This window comes from Suricata suricatta, chromosome 1 (genome assembly GCF_006229205.1).
Source record: "Suricata suricatta isolate VVHF042 chromosome 1, meerkat_22Aug2017_6uvM2_HiC, whole genome shotgun sequence".
Taxonomy (NCBI): Eukaryota; Metazoa; Chordata; class Mammalia; order Carnivora; family Herpestidae; genus Suricata; species Suricata suricatta.
The window spans coordinates 192,871,333-192,883,363 of record NC_043700.1 but is presented as its reverse complement, the minus strand read 5'-3'; the positions used below and the strand labels follow the sequence as shown (position 1 = coordinate 192,883,363).

At 62.1% G+C, this 12,031-nt stretch overlaps 1 protein-coding gene across 3 annotated transcripts in view; it reads right to left on the bottom strand.

Annotated features, from left to right (window-relative positions):
* Window positions 1–815: 815 nt before the first annotated feature.
* The window catches only part of ZFYVE28 (zinc finger FYVE-type containing 28), a 99,064-nt gene continuing 87,848 nt past the window's right edge, over window positions 816–12,031 (bottom strand). For 2 of the 3 annotated variants that reach the window (XM_029949471.1, XM_029949469.1), the window contains 5 exons: window positions 7,764–7,897; window positions 5,914–6,030; window positions 4,699–4,803; window positions 2,534–2,637; window positions 816–2,059 (listed from right to left, as the gene is read on the bottom strand). In XM_029949471.1, the coding sequence (XP_029805331.1) occupies window positions 1,928–2,059; window positions 2,534–2,637; window positions 4,699–4,803; window positions 5,914–6,030; window positions 7,764–7,897 (592 nt within the window). In that variant the 3' untranslated portion in view covers window positions 816–1,927. Of the gene's footprint in view, window positions 2,060–2,533; window positions 2,638–4,698; window positions 4,804–5,913; window positions 6,031–7,763; window positions 7,898–12,031 lie in introns of those variants that run through there. The other variant, XR_003912422.1, reaches the window with a different exon arrangement.

Below are 12,031 nucleotides of genomic sequence, written 5' to 3'. Positions count from 1 at the left end.
CTCTTCCTAGAGGGCTCTCCTGTAAGGGGCTGACTTCCAGGCCTGGCAGCAGGGGTTGCCTTCCCCAGGCAGCTGGCCTTCTAGAAGTTTCCACCGTCCAGCCAGTGACACCAGCTGCAGCCACCCACGGGGTGGGAGGGTTCTGTCCAGGTGGGCAGGAGGATGAGGCCCAGAGTTGGGCAGCCAGAGACCCCAGGTCCCACTAGACATCCCTTCTCTTCTACTCCTGAAGGAGTCAGGAGTGCCCCTAGGGGTCCCCAAATTCCAAACACTCTCATCTCTCGGGAAGAAAGTGGGCCTGGTGGCCACTGGGGATTCTCACAACCATTCCTCCATTTTCTGGGGTCCCAGGGTCCACCTCCAAGGGACTGGGCACCCAATTCCCAAGGGATCAGTCTCCAAGAGCAGAGGAAGGCCCCATTGCCATGGCAACCCCAGGGTACAGCCTGCCCACCTTCGTTCTCTCCAGGGCACTCCAGAAGGCAGCTCCCAGGTGGGTGGGTGGTCCCGACCTGGACCAGATGGGGAGGTCTCCAAGGTGGAGTGTCCAAGAGCACCCACCCCCAACACACACACAGGCCAGGGGTTTGAGCTGAAGACACATGAGGAAAGGGGCTGGGCAAATGGGCAGGCAGTGGAGACCCGGGGCCTTCGTAGGGCGTGCGGCGGGGTTTTTGAGGTGCAGGCTGGCCACCCTTCTACCACAGGCTTCAGTTTCCCTAAGAGTGCAGAAGCCCTGAGTCTCCTAGGGAAGAAGGTGAGGGCCCCATCGCTTCCCAGACCCAGAAAAAGAAGTCCACGTTCACACGAGAAACAAGTGTCTGCAATCCTTAAATAGATTTATGGAAATGGCTTCGAATTACAGCATTTAGAAAATAAAAATAATCTCAATACATAACATTCCCTCCATTATATACTTTCCCCCCAGAAGCCGTTTCTGTGCATGTGTACCCACTGTTCAGCAGTAGTTGGATTTTCTTATAAAAGAAGCAGTAGTTAGCATCTCTCTAAAAATAAAGCTGCAATCCTCACTGCAATGTGAAGCCTGAGATTTAAGCCTGAGGTGTCCGTGCTGGGGCCCCTGACAGCCTCCGCCTGGGCGCCGGGCCACTCTGGGGTCTGAGGAGGTGGGCCAGGGCCCTGGGGTGGGGGTCGGAGGGAAGAGGGTAGTGGCAGCAGGTGAATGACATCTGGTGGTCCTCAGACCCCGGGGAACGGGTCTCGGTGCTGTGTAGGCAGCTGCCTGGCCCCCCATCTGGCCAGCAGCCGGGCACACGTGGCAGGGGCATGCCTGCGGGCCCAGACGACCTGGTGCCTCCCCCTCTGAGAATAAACAAGATACCCGCTGTTTGGCCAAGAGAGAGGCAGCACTGGAGAGCGAGGTGGCCGCTGTGGGCTCGGAGCAGGGAGCGAGAATGGGCGGTGTGTGGCAAAGCCCTCTGGGGACCCCGAGGCCTGCCCTTCCCCTGGACGTGTCCACTCAGCCCAGGATTTAGCCCCGGGTGCAGTCCCACTTGGTTGGTCAAGAGCTAGCTCTGAGTAGGCCTTCTAGTATGGCTGAGCAGCTCAGCAGGCCAGCGGTCAGGGGCAGGGGTGTGGGGGAGGGAAGAGGGTGGGAGGGTCCGGCAGGCGGGAGGAAAGCCCACCCCTGCCCAGGCAGCTACCTGGCAGCCCTGGGTATCCCCACTGCCTGAAGCCGACCTCCCTTTGTCCCCTGCAGCTGGCCTGGGGTCCCCACAGGTGGGGAGGCCAGGGCGGGAGGGAGGAGGGGCTGGACGTTTTCTGGAAGCCTGGGCGGCCTGCAGCCTCCTGCAGTGGTGGCAGCAACTTGATGAAATGCAGTGGAGACCCTCCTGCAACCAGCAGCGCCCCCTCCCTGGGAGACTTCTGGGGCCTTGGCAGGTTTGGGGAGTGCCGAGGCCGTGTGTCAGATGCCTGCCTTGTCGCTGTAGAAGGGTGTGACGTGGAACATGTAGCAGTGCGTGCACACGCGCACCGGCTTCACCTGCCCGTAGCGTGGCAGCGGCGCGGAGTGCGAGGAGCAGCGGGAGCAGAAGATCTGGAATTTGAGGGGCGGGCAGGGGGGCCAGTGAGCCGGGGTGCCCAACAAGCCAGCTCCGCCCCCGCGCCTCACCCCTCCAGATCCCAGTGGTTCCCACGTCCACCGTGCAGGGTGTCAGGGGGCGGGGCTCTGCGGGCAGGGCGGGGCCTGGGGGTGGTCACACTCTCGAAGGGAGGGGCCCAGCCCTACTCTGAGGCTGCTACAGGTCCTGTTCAGACCCCCTTACCCTGCGCGTCCTCAGCTCTGAAGCGGCTGGGGGCTGGGCACGGCACCATCGGGACCCAGTGGGCCGAGTGCCCGGAGTCCACACCTTGTGCCAAGTCAGAGCAGGGCCCAGGGCTCGGGGACAGGGACCCCAAAGGCCTTACCAGTGCCCTGGGATGTGGTCCTGACTCCCAGATCCTGTGGGATGCCCCTGGCCACAGCCCCTGGCGCTGCGGGCACAACCTCTGGCCGCCACGTCGCTCTTACCTTCCCGCAGCTCCGGCAGTGGTGCTTCCGGCGGATGACGGTGAAGGGCGCTTTGCACGCGGTACAGAAGCCGCAGGCCTCATCTGGGACCCACTCTGGCGGATCTGGGACAAGAAGGCAGGTGCACCTCGCATCAGCCAAAGGGAACCACGGACTGGTGACAGGGGCAGCCGGTGGGCTGGGGTGTGGGGCCCCGTCAGCCCCCTCCTCCCCTCTGGCCCTCCCCTGGACTCCAGGTACTGGCCACCGTCTGGGAAAACTGCTGGCATCAAATGGACAGGGCCTTTGCAGCTGTTGTCAGGGCCTGTCCGCCAGACCCCAGCTATAGGCCAGGCCCCCCGGATTCAGGACGTGGGCAGGGAGTGCCCACCCGGATGACCACCTGGATGACCCTCTCTGGAGCCTCTCTCTGTCAGCACCCCGCCTGGCAGGGCCCTTGGTCAGAGGCGGTGGCTGAGGAATGAAGAAATCAGCCCCCGGCTCAGCTCCAGGCACGCTCTGTGGGGGCCCCGGGAGCCCCAGCAGGCTCAGCCTTGCCCGCCCCTGGCTCCAGAGCAGTTCCGGGGTCCTGGTGGTCCCGGAAGCCCAGGCAGATGCCTGGCCCCTCCCTGACACGTGTGCAGGCCAGGCAGGGGCCCAGGCCCTCCTTCCACGCGGGTGTGGGGACCGTCCTGGCTCACTTCTAGGGGTGCTCTCTGATGGAGGCCTCTTGTGGAGGTTTGCCCTGGGGTTCGGCAGATGTGTCACCGTGGGGAGAAGGGGGCTCCCAACACGGAGTGACAGGCGCTTTCCTCCCATTCAGGCACCAAGGCCAGTGCCAACAGCCCTGGGGGGTGGGGGTGGGGAATCCCTCCCTCAGGCCCCAGTGTGCTGTGGTGGTCTGTCCAGCCTCACAGGACCCCCAACACTCAGGTGGCCACTGGCCTGCACCCCTGGCCCCATCCTCAGCGCCTCCAAACAGAACTCGGCAAGGCTGCTGTCCACGAAGGGCCTGGGGTCTCCTGGCCTCCCTCCCGGCCTGGTGGGTCTGCCCCTCCCCCTGCCTGCACAGACCCGAAACTACCTCCCACCCACCTCTCCCAGCTTCCACTCTGGGCTCTGTGAGCTCACCCCAGTGCAGGGAGGCCATTTCTCCTGCTCACTACCCCTCCCCTGTGTAAAAATCCCAGGCTGGCCCCAGGGAAATCCCAGGTCACAATGTTAGCCCCTAAGGGCTGTGCTAGGCCAGGGCCACCAGCTCAGAACAAGGCCAGCCCCTCTCCTGGTGGGGAGTGTGAGAGTCCCAAAGATTTCCTGGGCCCACCACCCATTCCTCTGACCAGTGTCCAGGCCCTGTCAGCAGGTGCTACTTCCAGAGGAGTCTGGGTAACCAGCGGGCAGGGTGGGTGTGACCCCTGCCTGCGCACTGGGCAGCCAGACCTCGAAGCTCATCACCTCCGTGCCTCCTGAGCAGAGGGGCTCTGAGTTCCTGCTAAGGTGCTTTGTACCATTGTGTATGGTTTTCTAGAAAGAGCCTGCTCCAGACACCCCATCCCTGGAGCCTCCGTCACCGCCCCCCCCCGCCCGCCCCGGGCACTGGATCGCCAGGGAGGCTCTAAGCCAGGGCCGGGCAGGGCCAGCCCAGCCAGCCTGAAGCCCCAGGAGTGCTGTGGCCTCTGGCCTATAATGGGGTCAACTTTCAACTCCTCAGCTCCACACGCGTCCGACGCCTGGTCAGGCCTGCCGCCATCCATCTCGGCGCCTTCCCCAGGTTCCCACCCCTCTCCACAGACGTGCTGCCAGCGCCCTCACCTACTCGGGATGCTTCCCCCTGACTGGGCCCCCAGCAGGCCTGACCTCCAGGCAACAGGGTGGCAGGGGCTCGGGCTTCCCACACAAGCAGAGTGTAGCCTCCTGTGAAGAGGGTGCCGGAGGCTGCCACTCGAGGCCCTTCCTGTGGAGCAGGAGCGCAGGCGGGGGCAGGTGCAGGCCTGTGTGCCTACCCGGGGGGCTGAGGAGGGGATACCAGAGTGGGGTGCTGCCTCTCCATGGGCAGCTATGTGCCCAGAGGGCCTCTGGGGAGGGACCCCCAGTTGGAGAATCAGACAGGGGGACAGTCCAGACAGGGTCCTTGCTACCTGCCCAGCACGCAGCCCCTTGGGCCCTGGCCCAGACTCCAAACGCACCTTCCAAGTCACCATCTCGGGTTTTGGCTGCCAGTTCAGAGGACGACAGGGTCTCCTGGCACAGGGCACAATCCTCCAAGGCCGCGCTCCGCAGGCTCTGGGTGACTGGGAGGGAAAGGGGTGGGTGGGGTCGATGCACAAACACCTGTCCCCAGTAGGTCCACCTCCACATCACCAGCAGGGGTTAGCTTCTCCGCGCAGCTGCAGTCCCACAGCGTGTGGGGTCCCCACAGCCCTGGCAGGCTGGGTACTGACCCCGGCAGGGGCCTTCCATGTCCAGAGGCGTGCAGCCTCCCCATGGGCCCCCAGCCCCAGAGCCCCTGCACGGTGTGTGTGGACAGGCCTCCTTGGGCTGTGACCCCTGAGGCAGGCAGGGGCCCAGGCACGGACACGGACCGAGGAGCCACCATCCTTGCTTGCAGAAGCGGCCCAAGTCGCCCACCTTTTCGGAACCATGATGTTTCAGAAGGCAATTCGCCCAGGATTCCCCGGCAGGTGGGGGCCGTGTAGCCTGGCACGGGGCTATCAGGAGGCAGAGCTGGGCCGACACACAGGACTAACTCTGCTCCTGCTCCCCCCAGCAAGGAGGGACACTGGTGGGCCGGGTCGGGATGCCCGGTGTGCCCAGATGCCCTGTGATGAGGTGTGTGCTTGTGAGGGCACGTGTCTACACTGTGACATGCTGAGCATGTGTAAGTGTGAGGCAGGTCCCAGGTGGCCACAGCATATGAACAGCCACTCCCCCCATGGAGAGGTGGGGCCTATGTCCCCTCCACTCTGGGCTGGCCTCAGATTGCTTTGGCAGGGAGAATTCGCTAGAAGTGACTCTGTGCCAAGTCTGGCTCTTGTCTCTGAGAGGAAGGGTACCGTCCCGCCCAGCCTGTTAGCTCCAAGAAGTTGAGTGACCTTGCAGGAGCGTGTGCAGGGGGAGAGCAGCAGGTGCTGTGGGCACAGGCCGGTGCATGTTGGGTCGTGAGCCAGCTGCAAAGCTGCCAGCAGTGGGGACGCGGCCCCAGGCAGGTGGCCTCTCAGGCACTTCTGGGCCTGTGATGTGTGCCCCTAGGTCCCCTAGCAGAGAGCCTGGCAGTGCTAGGCGCTTCCTGTTTGGAATGTGGCAGGTCGTGCAGAAGCTGGGTGGATGTGTAGGGCCATGTTCGCACAGGGTGAGGAGACGCTAATCCCTGGGGTGGCGGACCTGCCCTGAGCGGCACTCACCCTTCTTTAACTTTTCCTTGTCATCTGCTTCCGGCTTGGTGGCCATGACCTCAAAAAGGGTCTTGAGAATGCTCCTCAGGTCGCTGGCATAGTTGGTCTGCAGCTGGTCAGCCACGCCTGGGAGAGGAGCGGCCGTCAGGCTGAGGGGCTCCGGGGCCCGTGCCGCTGGCCGCGTCCTCAAGTCGGTGGGGGCAAGAAGAGGCCACCCAGCTCAGGAGTCAAGGGGAGGCCGGTGGAGGGGTGCCTACACAGACAGCCCCCGCAGGCCCCGCTCATTCTCACTCATGCATTTTATCCTTGGGGTCCCGGCCACCACTCCTGAGTGGTCCTAGCCTCTCACTGAGGGATGACCCCAGGGCCCTGAACTGTGCCCACGGCCCACTGCAGCACCTTCACGGACACGGCCATGTGTGCCTCCAATCACGTCCCCTTTCCCTGGCAGACGCTGCTGCCCCAAGTACGCTTGACTGCAGGGCACCGAGAGGAGCCAGGGTGGGCCCTGCCCTCTGCCCAACCCCTGCCATTCCCTGCTTCCCCCACTCTCATGGCAGACCCCTTCGCCTCCCTGCCTGAGGCTCCCCCTCCCCGTGTGGGTCTCCCCTCCCGGAGTGAGGGTATTTCTCAGTGACAAGTGAAGCCCTGTTAGCTCTTCCAGCGCAGACGCTGCTACTTCTGGCGGCCTGGGGGAAAGCTGCGGGTGTCCTGCCAGAACTGGAAGCCCAGGGACCCGCCCCAGGGATTGCACTCAGCGCTTCGGGAGGATTCTTTGTGCACGGGCGACAGTACAGAGCGCCTGCCAGGCTCAATACCCTTAAAGCTGGAAACAAAGCAGTGTGGCCAGTCTGGCCGCTGTGCGGAGCCAAGCTCCTCGCACCCAGGTCCTCCTGTCCCAGCTGGCCAGGCTCCACAGTGCCTGGGGGGCCCTGGGCAGTAAGGGACACCCCTCTTCACGGGCGGATTCTGCAGGCTGGGCTCCTGCCAAGCAGGCCCGGTAGAGTGGGCCGCGGGGAAGCCCTGTCTGGACGCACCCCTGAACCCGGAGGGTGGGGGTGGGAACCCCTGGACCCGGGAGGGTGGGGGTGGGAAGGGCACGCAGGAGGCCGGACGGGAGTTGGGGGCTTCAGTGCGTTCTGTTATACTTTTGAACCGCATGGATGTGTTGGTTATTTTAGACACACAGAACTAAAGAGCAGCATTAAAAAGACATCTTTTTGCTCACGGCCCTCTGAAACCCCCCCACTGCGTAGCCATCCCCACAGGAGGAAACAAAACTAGTCAGGATGTACACTACGATCTGAACCACAAACTGAACAGACCCTGCCTTCCCTGTGTGGGTGGCCAAGGCCCCCACGGGAGCCGGATGGGTTCCCAATCACAGATGGGACCCTAGTGAGGAATTGAGACTTCCTTCCTCCTGGGCTTGGGGATGATGAAATGGCACTGTGGGGAGACCCCCAGATGGTAGGGAGGGGGTGCTCCCCTGGCCGGGCAACCACCACACCCTGCCCAGCAGGGTCCCCGGCCGCGCATCCTCGGCCAGGGCCCGCCCACCGTGAGGCCCCGCCCACCCTCAACCAGGCCCCCCAACCCTGCAGCTCACCCTCGGCCAGACCCCACCCACGCACCCATGCTCCGCCCACACTCGAGGCCCCGCCCAACCCACCTCCCACCTCAATCAGGCCCCGCCCACCAGCAGCCAGGTCCCGCTCAATGCTGCAGCCCACCCTCAGCCAGGCCCTGCCCACCCTGAGACCCCACCCACCCTCAACCAGGCCCCACCCGGCAGTCCAACCACCTTCAACCAGGCCCCGCCCACCCGAGGCCCCGCCCCAGCCGGGCCCAGCAGGCACCTGAAATGCAGACGAACAGGCGGTGGATCAGGTCATGGCTGCCATGGAACCTGGACCTGATCTTCTCTCTTGTGGCCAGGGGGGCCGCCTCCAGCCCGGCCTTGTCTGAGGAGCCAGAACCGGCTGCGGGGCCGCTGCACAGAGAAGGAGATACAGGGTGTGGGGGGCACGGGCATGGCCAGGGGCTTCTGGGGCCTGAAAGCCAGGAGCAAGAACCGAACTCTCTTTGCCCTGGAGGCTCTCCCTGCACTGGAGCCGAGCTGCCCGGAGGTACAGGTAGCTTTGCAGCGCCATCAAGGTCACAGGCACCACCTGACAAGCCAGCTGTCACAGCAGGGCTCCTGACCAGCCCTGCCCTGTCTGCCGCCCTCACTTTGCTGTAGCCACTATCAACTCCTTCCTCTCTGCTGGTGTAGACCGCCTGGTGTGGACTCACATCTCCTCTCCCGTTCTTGGATTGACTTCATCTTCTGACTTCCTCCTACAACTCGCCCACTTACACCATGTGCAAACCGGACTAATTTGGATAAAGGGTCTTTGCAGCTCAGATCAAGATACAGACCCGGAGAGGAGAAAGTTATCTTGGATTATCAGGTGGCCCTAACCCAGTGACAAGTGTCCTAATGAGAGGAGACACAAGACGGGAGAGAGCAGAGGCTGCACGGCCAGGGCGCAGAGGGACGCCCGCAGCCCCCTGGAGCTGGAAGAGGCGGGAAGGGCCCTCCACGGGAGCCTCTGGAGGGGTGGTGGCCGCTCTCGACTGTGAAGGATGGATTTCTGCTGTGTTAAGCCTCTCGTGTGGGGCTTCATTACTAAGACGGGGTTCTGTCACCGCCACGCCTGCGCCTGCTCCTCCCCTCCGGGGGCGGGTCTGCCCCCTCCAGGTGCCTCCAATTCTTGCACGACTCATCTCCTTTTTTCTCTATCCTTCTGTCCTACAATCTGGCAGTTTCTCTAGTTTCCCTTTCAACTTTCCCCTTGACGTTTTAATTGATGCTCTCCCTGTGGCCTCTTAGACACAAGCCTTTTACACGTCGCCAATGGCTGCCTGCACCACCTCTTTCTCCTTGGGGTGGGGGTGGGTCTGCTTTCCATGCCAGTGGCCTGGTCCTTGGTCGTCTGTCCTGTTTCAGAGGGAGGCACCGAAGGCCACGTGGTGCAGGTGGAACAAGGGCAGCCTCGTGCTGCTGGGGGTGGCGTGAGCTGGGGCCACAGCTTCAGGGAGAGAATTTGGCACCAGCTGCCACCGACACGCACGTGGAACTTTGCCCTTGTGATCCGCAGACGTAGCAGCATCTTCACTGTGGCACTGGGTGCTCCGCGATGGGGCGGATCAGCTGTGATCCTGTCGTGCGGTGGCAGAGTCGACAGAGGCAGAGGGGAGCCGGTCACAGCCCCTCACATGCTGTGTGTGTCCCTCACAGCACAGAAAGACGCAGGACCACCCTAGGTCTTACGTGGGCACATGTCCCATGAGGGAAGACCATTAAGAAGGTCAAAGATGTGACACCTGAGAATTCGGGTCATTGTCGAACCCCCCTTCCCCAGCCCTCCACCTGGTACAGAAGGAAGCTGGGCTGCATGGGCTCCCTTCCTTCCGTCAAGGGCAGGTGCACAGTGTGCGCGGTATTGGCACACTCTAACATAATGAGTATTCGCTATGAGTATTTAATGCTTCCCTGGGCCGTGGAGAGGCGAGGGCAGGCTGGCGTGTGTGGCTGCGCACATCCGTGCCGAGCTGGCACCCTCCTGCTTGCCCACAGCCCTCTCCTTGAGCCGGGGCTTCCTGGACAGGCCCCAGACTTTCAGTCTGAGCGTTGGGGGCTTGGCTGCCCTCCACCTGCCATCCCTGCCCTGGGAGCTGAGTAAGGAAAGGGGGTGGGGACTTCACTGCTTCACTGTTTACAACGTCAACTGCCACTCACTGTCCCCAGTGTCAGGTGACAGCTTTGCCCAAAAAGTTTGGGAGCAGGGGCTCCAACAAGTACCATACGCCCATGTTCACCGCAGCTTGGTCTCCAAGCCCATCAACAGATGGTGGGTAAACAGTGGTCCATCTCCAGGGTGGACGTTATTCAGCCCTAGGAGGGAAGATGCGCACACACTACAAGGATGGACGTGGAAGACGCTGGGCTGACTGTGACAAGCCGGGCACCAGAGGTCCCATGGGGTGTGATTCCACTCATGCAGAGCATCTAGAAGAGACAAATCTACAGACACAGAAGGTAGAGGGGGGCGTGGGGGCGGGGAGATGGGGAGTGACTGACTGACTGATAACAGGTACAAGGTTTCTTTACGGGGTGATGAAAATGTTTGCCAAACTGAATATACTAAAGCCACTGCAGTGGACACTTAAAGAAAAAAATAAAGGAACATTTTTTTGCAATCATCCAGTGAACTCCCATTCGGGAAATAGTTCATAAGCTAAATGTCTGTCATTGGTGGGTCACCTGGCTCAACAAATCATCAGGTCACAACCAGACAATTTCCACTTTGTAGAAGGACAGATGCTAGAAATGTCAAAATATTAAATGAAAAGGCAGCATTTTAAAAATTAGGGAGATCATATGCACATAGTGAGAAATGGAGAAATGCAATAAAACATTAATATCACGTATATTTGAGTAGTGGGACTATGGACAAACCATGATTTCCCAAAGTGTCTTCGAGCAGCAAGTATTACTTTTGTGATCAGGAGAGAGGACACGCCTGTCAGCGGCAGGTGGCGCCACAGCCCCGCCTGCGGCGGCTTCGGTCTCCAAGGGGAGCTGGAAGCGGCTCAGGGGCGCCCCCTGGGGTCAGCCCTGCACCCCAGCCCCGCAGATCAATGCTCCAGAGGCCCTCCTGGACCATGCGGGGCGGCCAGCACACAGAAACCAGGGGAAGGGCCCTGGCTCCACAGAGAGTTGAGGCCATGCAGGCCCCCTGAGGCTCCGGACGAGCAGGGTAGGGGGGCTGGTGGGGAGAGAGAGACAAGGACTCCACAAAGACACAGATCCTAGGCAGAACATCGGCTCCGAGGGGCTGAGGGAACACGAGACGAGACGGCCAGCTGCAGGCAGAATCTCCCCTGGGACCTCAGCCTGGATCTGCCCGGTCCCCAGGGGCCACAGGGATGGCCACTGCTTGGGCACTGTCCAGGGCCACCCCTGTGGATGGCTGCTGATCCAGCATGGGCAGCTGCTAGACTGCTGGCCAGGGGCAGGCACTGGACCCTTGGGGGACACCGCACAGGCTGGACGCAGAGGGACACTCCCATCTACAGGACACACCCTGTCTCCGCACACGCCACCGCGCGCCAGGGTCCGCCCCTTCCCCTTCTCTGCCAGGGGCTGGGGGGCCCTGGTCAGCTTGGGGACTGTGTCCAGAGGCCTGGCCCTGGGGCCCTGCCCCACTCATGCCCACAGGGCTGCCCCAGAAGACTCATGGAGGGGAATCACCTCAGGCCTCAGAGGAGCCAGGACAGGCCAGGCACGAACTCCCCCGACCGTGCCGGGGGCTGCCCCAAGATTACCAAAGGCCCCGGACAAAGCATCTTCAAACAGAAGTCGGAACATGTCTCTCCTGTTGAAACCTTCCACTGCCTCCCAGTTAGTCCAAGTAAAAGCGGAAAGCCTTACAGGGTGAGGCTTACAGGGCCTGGCCTAGGCGGGACTCTCTCTGTCACCCTCCCCTCATTCATGCCTCTCACACTTGGTCCTTGCTGTGACAGATAAGCTGAACACGCCATGGCCACAGGGCCTTTGCATGGATGTCAGTGGGCCCAGAATGCTCCTTTTCTGGCTACCCCCAGAAGCCTCTATTTGGTATGCTCTATAGCAAGGGCTTTCCTTGACCAAAGCAGGACCCGCTCACCCTGCCCGGCTCTCTTGCTGCCCCCACCCTGCGCTGTGCTCACTGGGACACTCAGCATCCTGACACAGCCTGTGTGTGCCGACTCTGCGTCTCACTCTGGGAGAATGCAAGGTTGGCTCAGCAGCAACAGCCCACTGCTGTACCCCAGCATCGAGGACAGCCCCCCGCCCCACACTAGCCTCCCAATCTGTATCTGCCGAACAAAGAGTGTGAATGCATTAGACATGGAGCAGAACTGGAAGAGGGCTCTGGGAATAACACTTTCTCCACAGCTGGACTGCTGCCTGGGGCGCAGGAAACAGTGCCCAGCAGGGCTTCCTCACCCCTCTGGCGGAACACCCCCTCTGGGAAGAACAGGAGAGCCCCCCGAAAGCAGTGCCCACGTGAGATCCCCAGAACCTGTGACTGGGGCC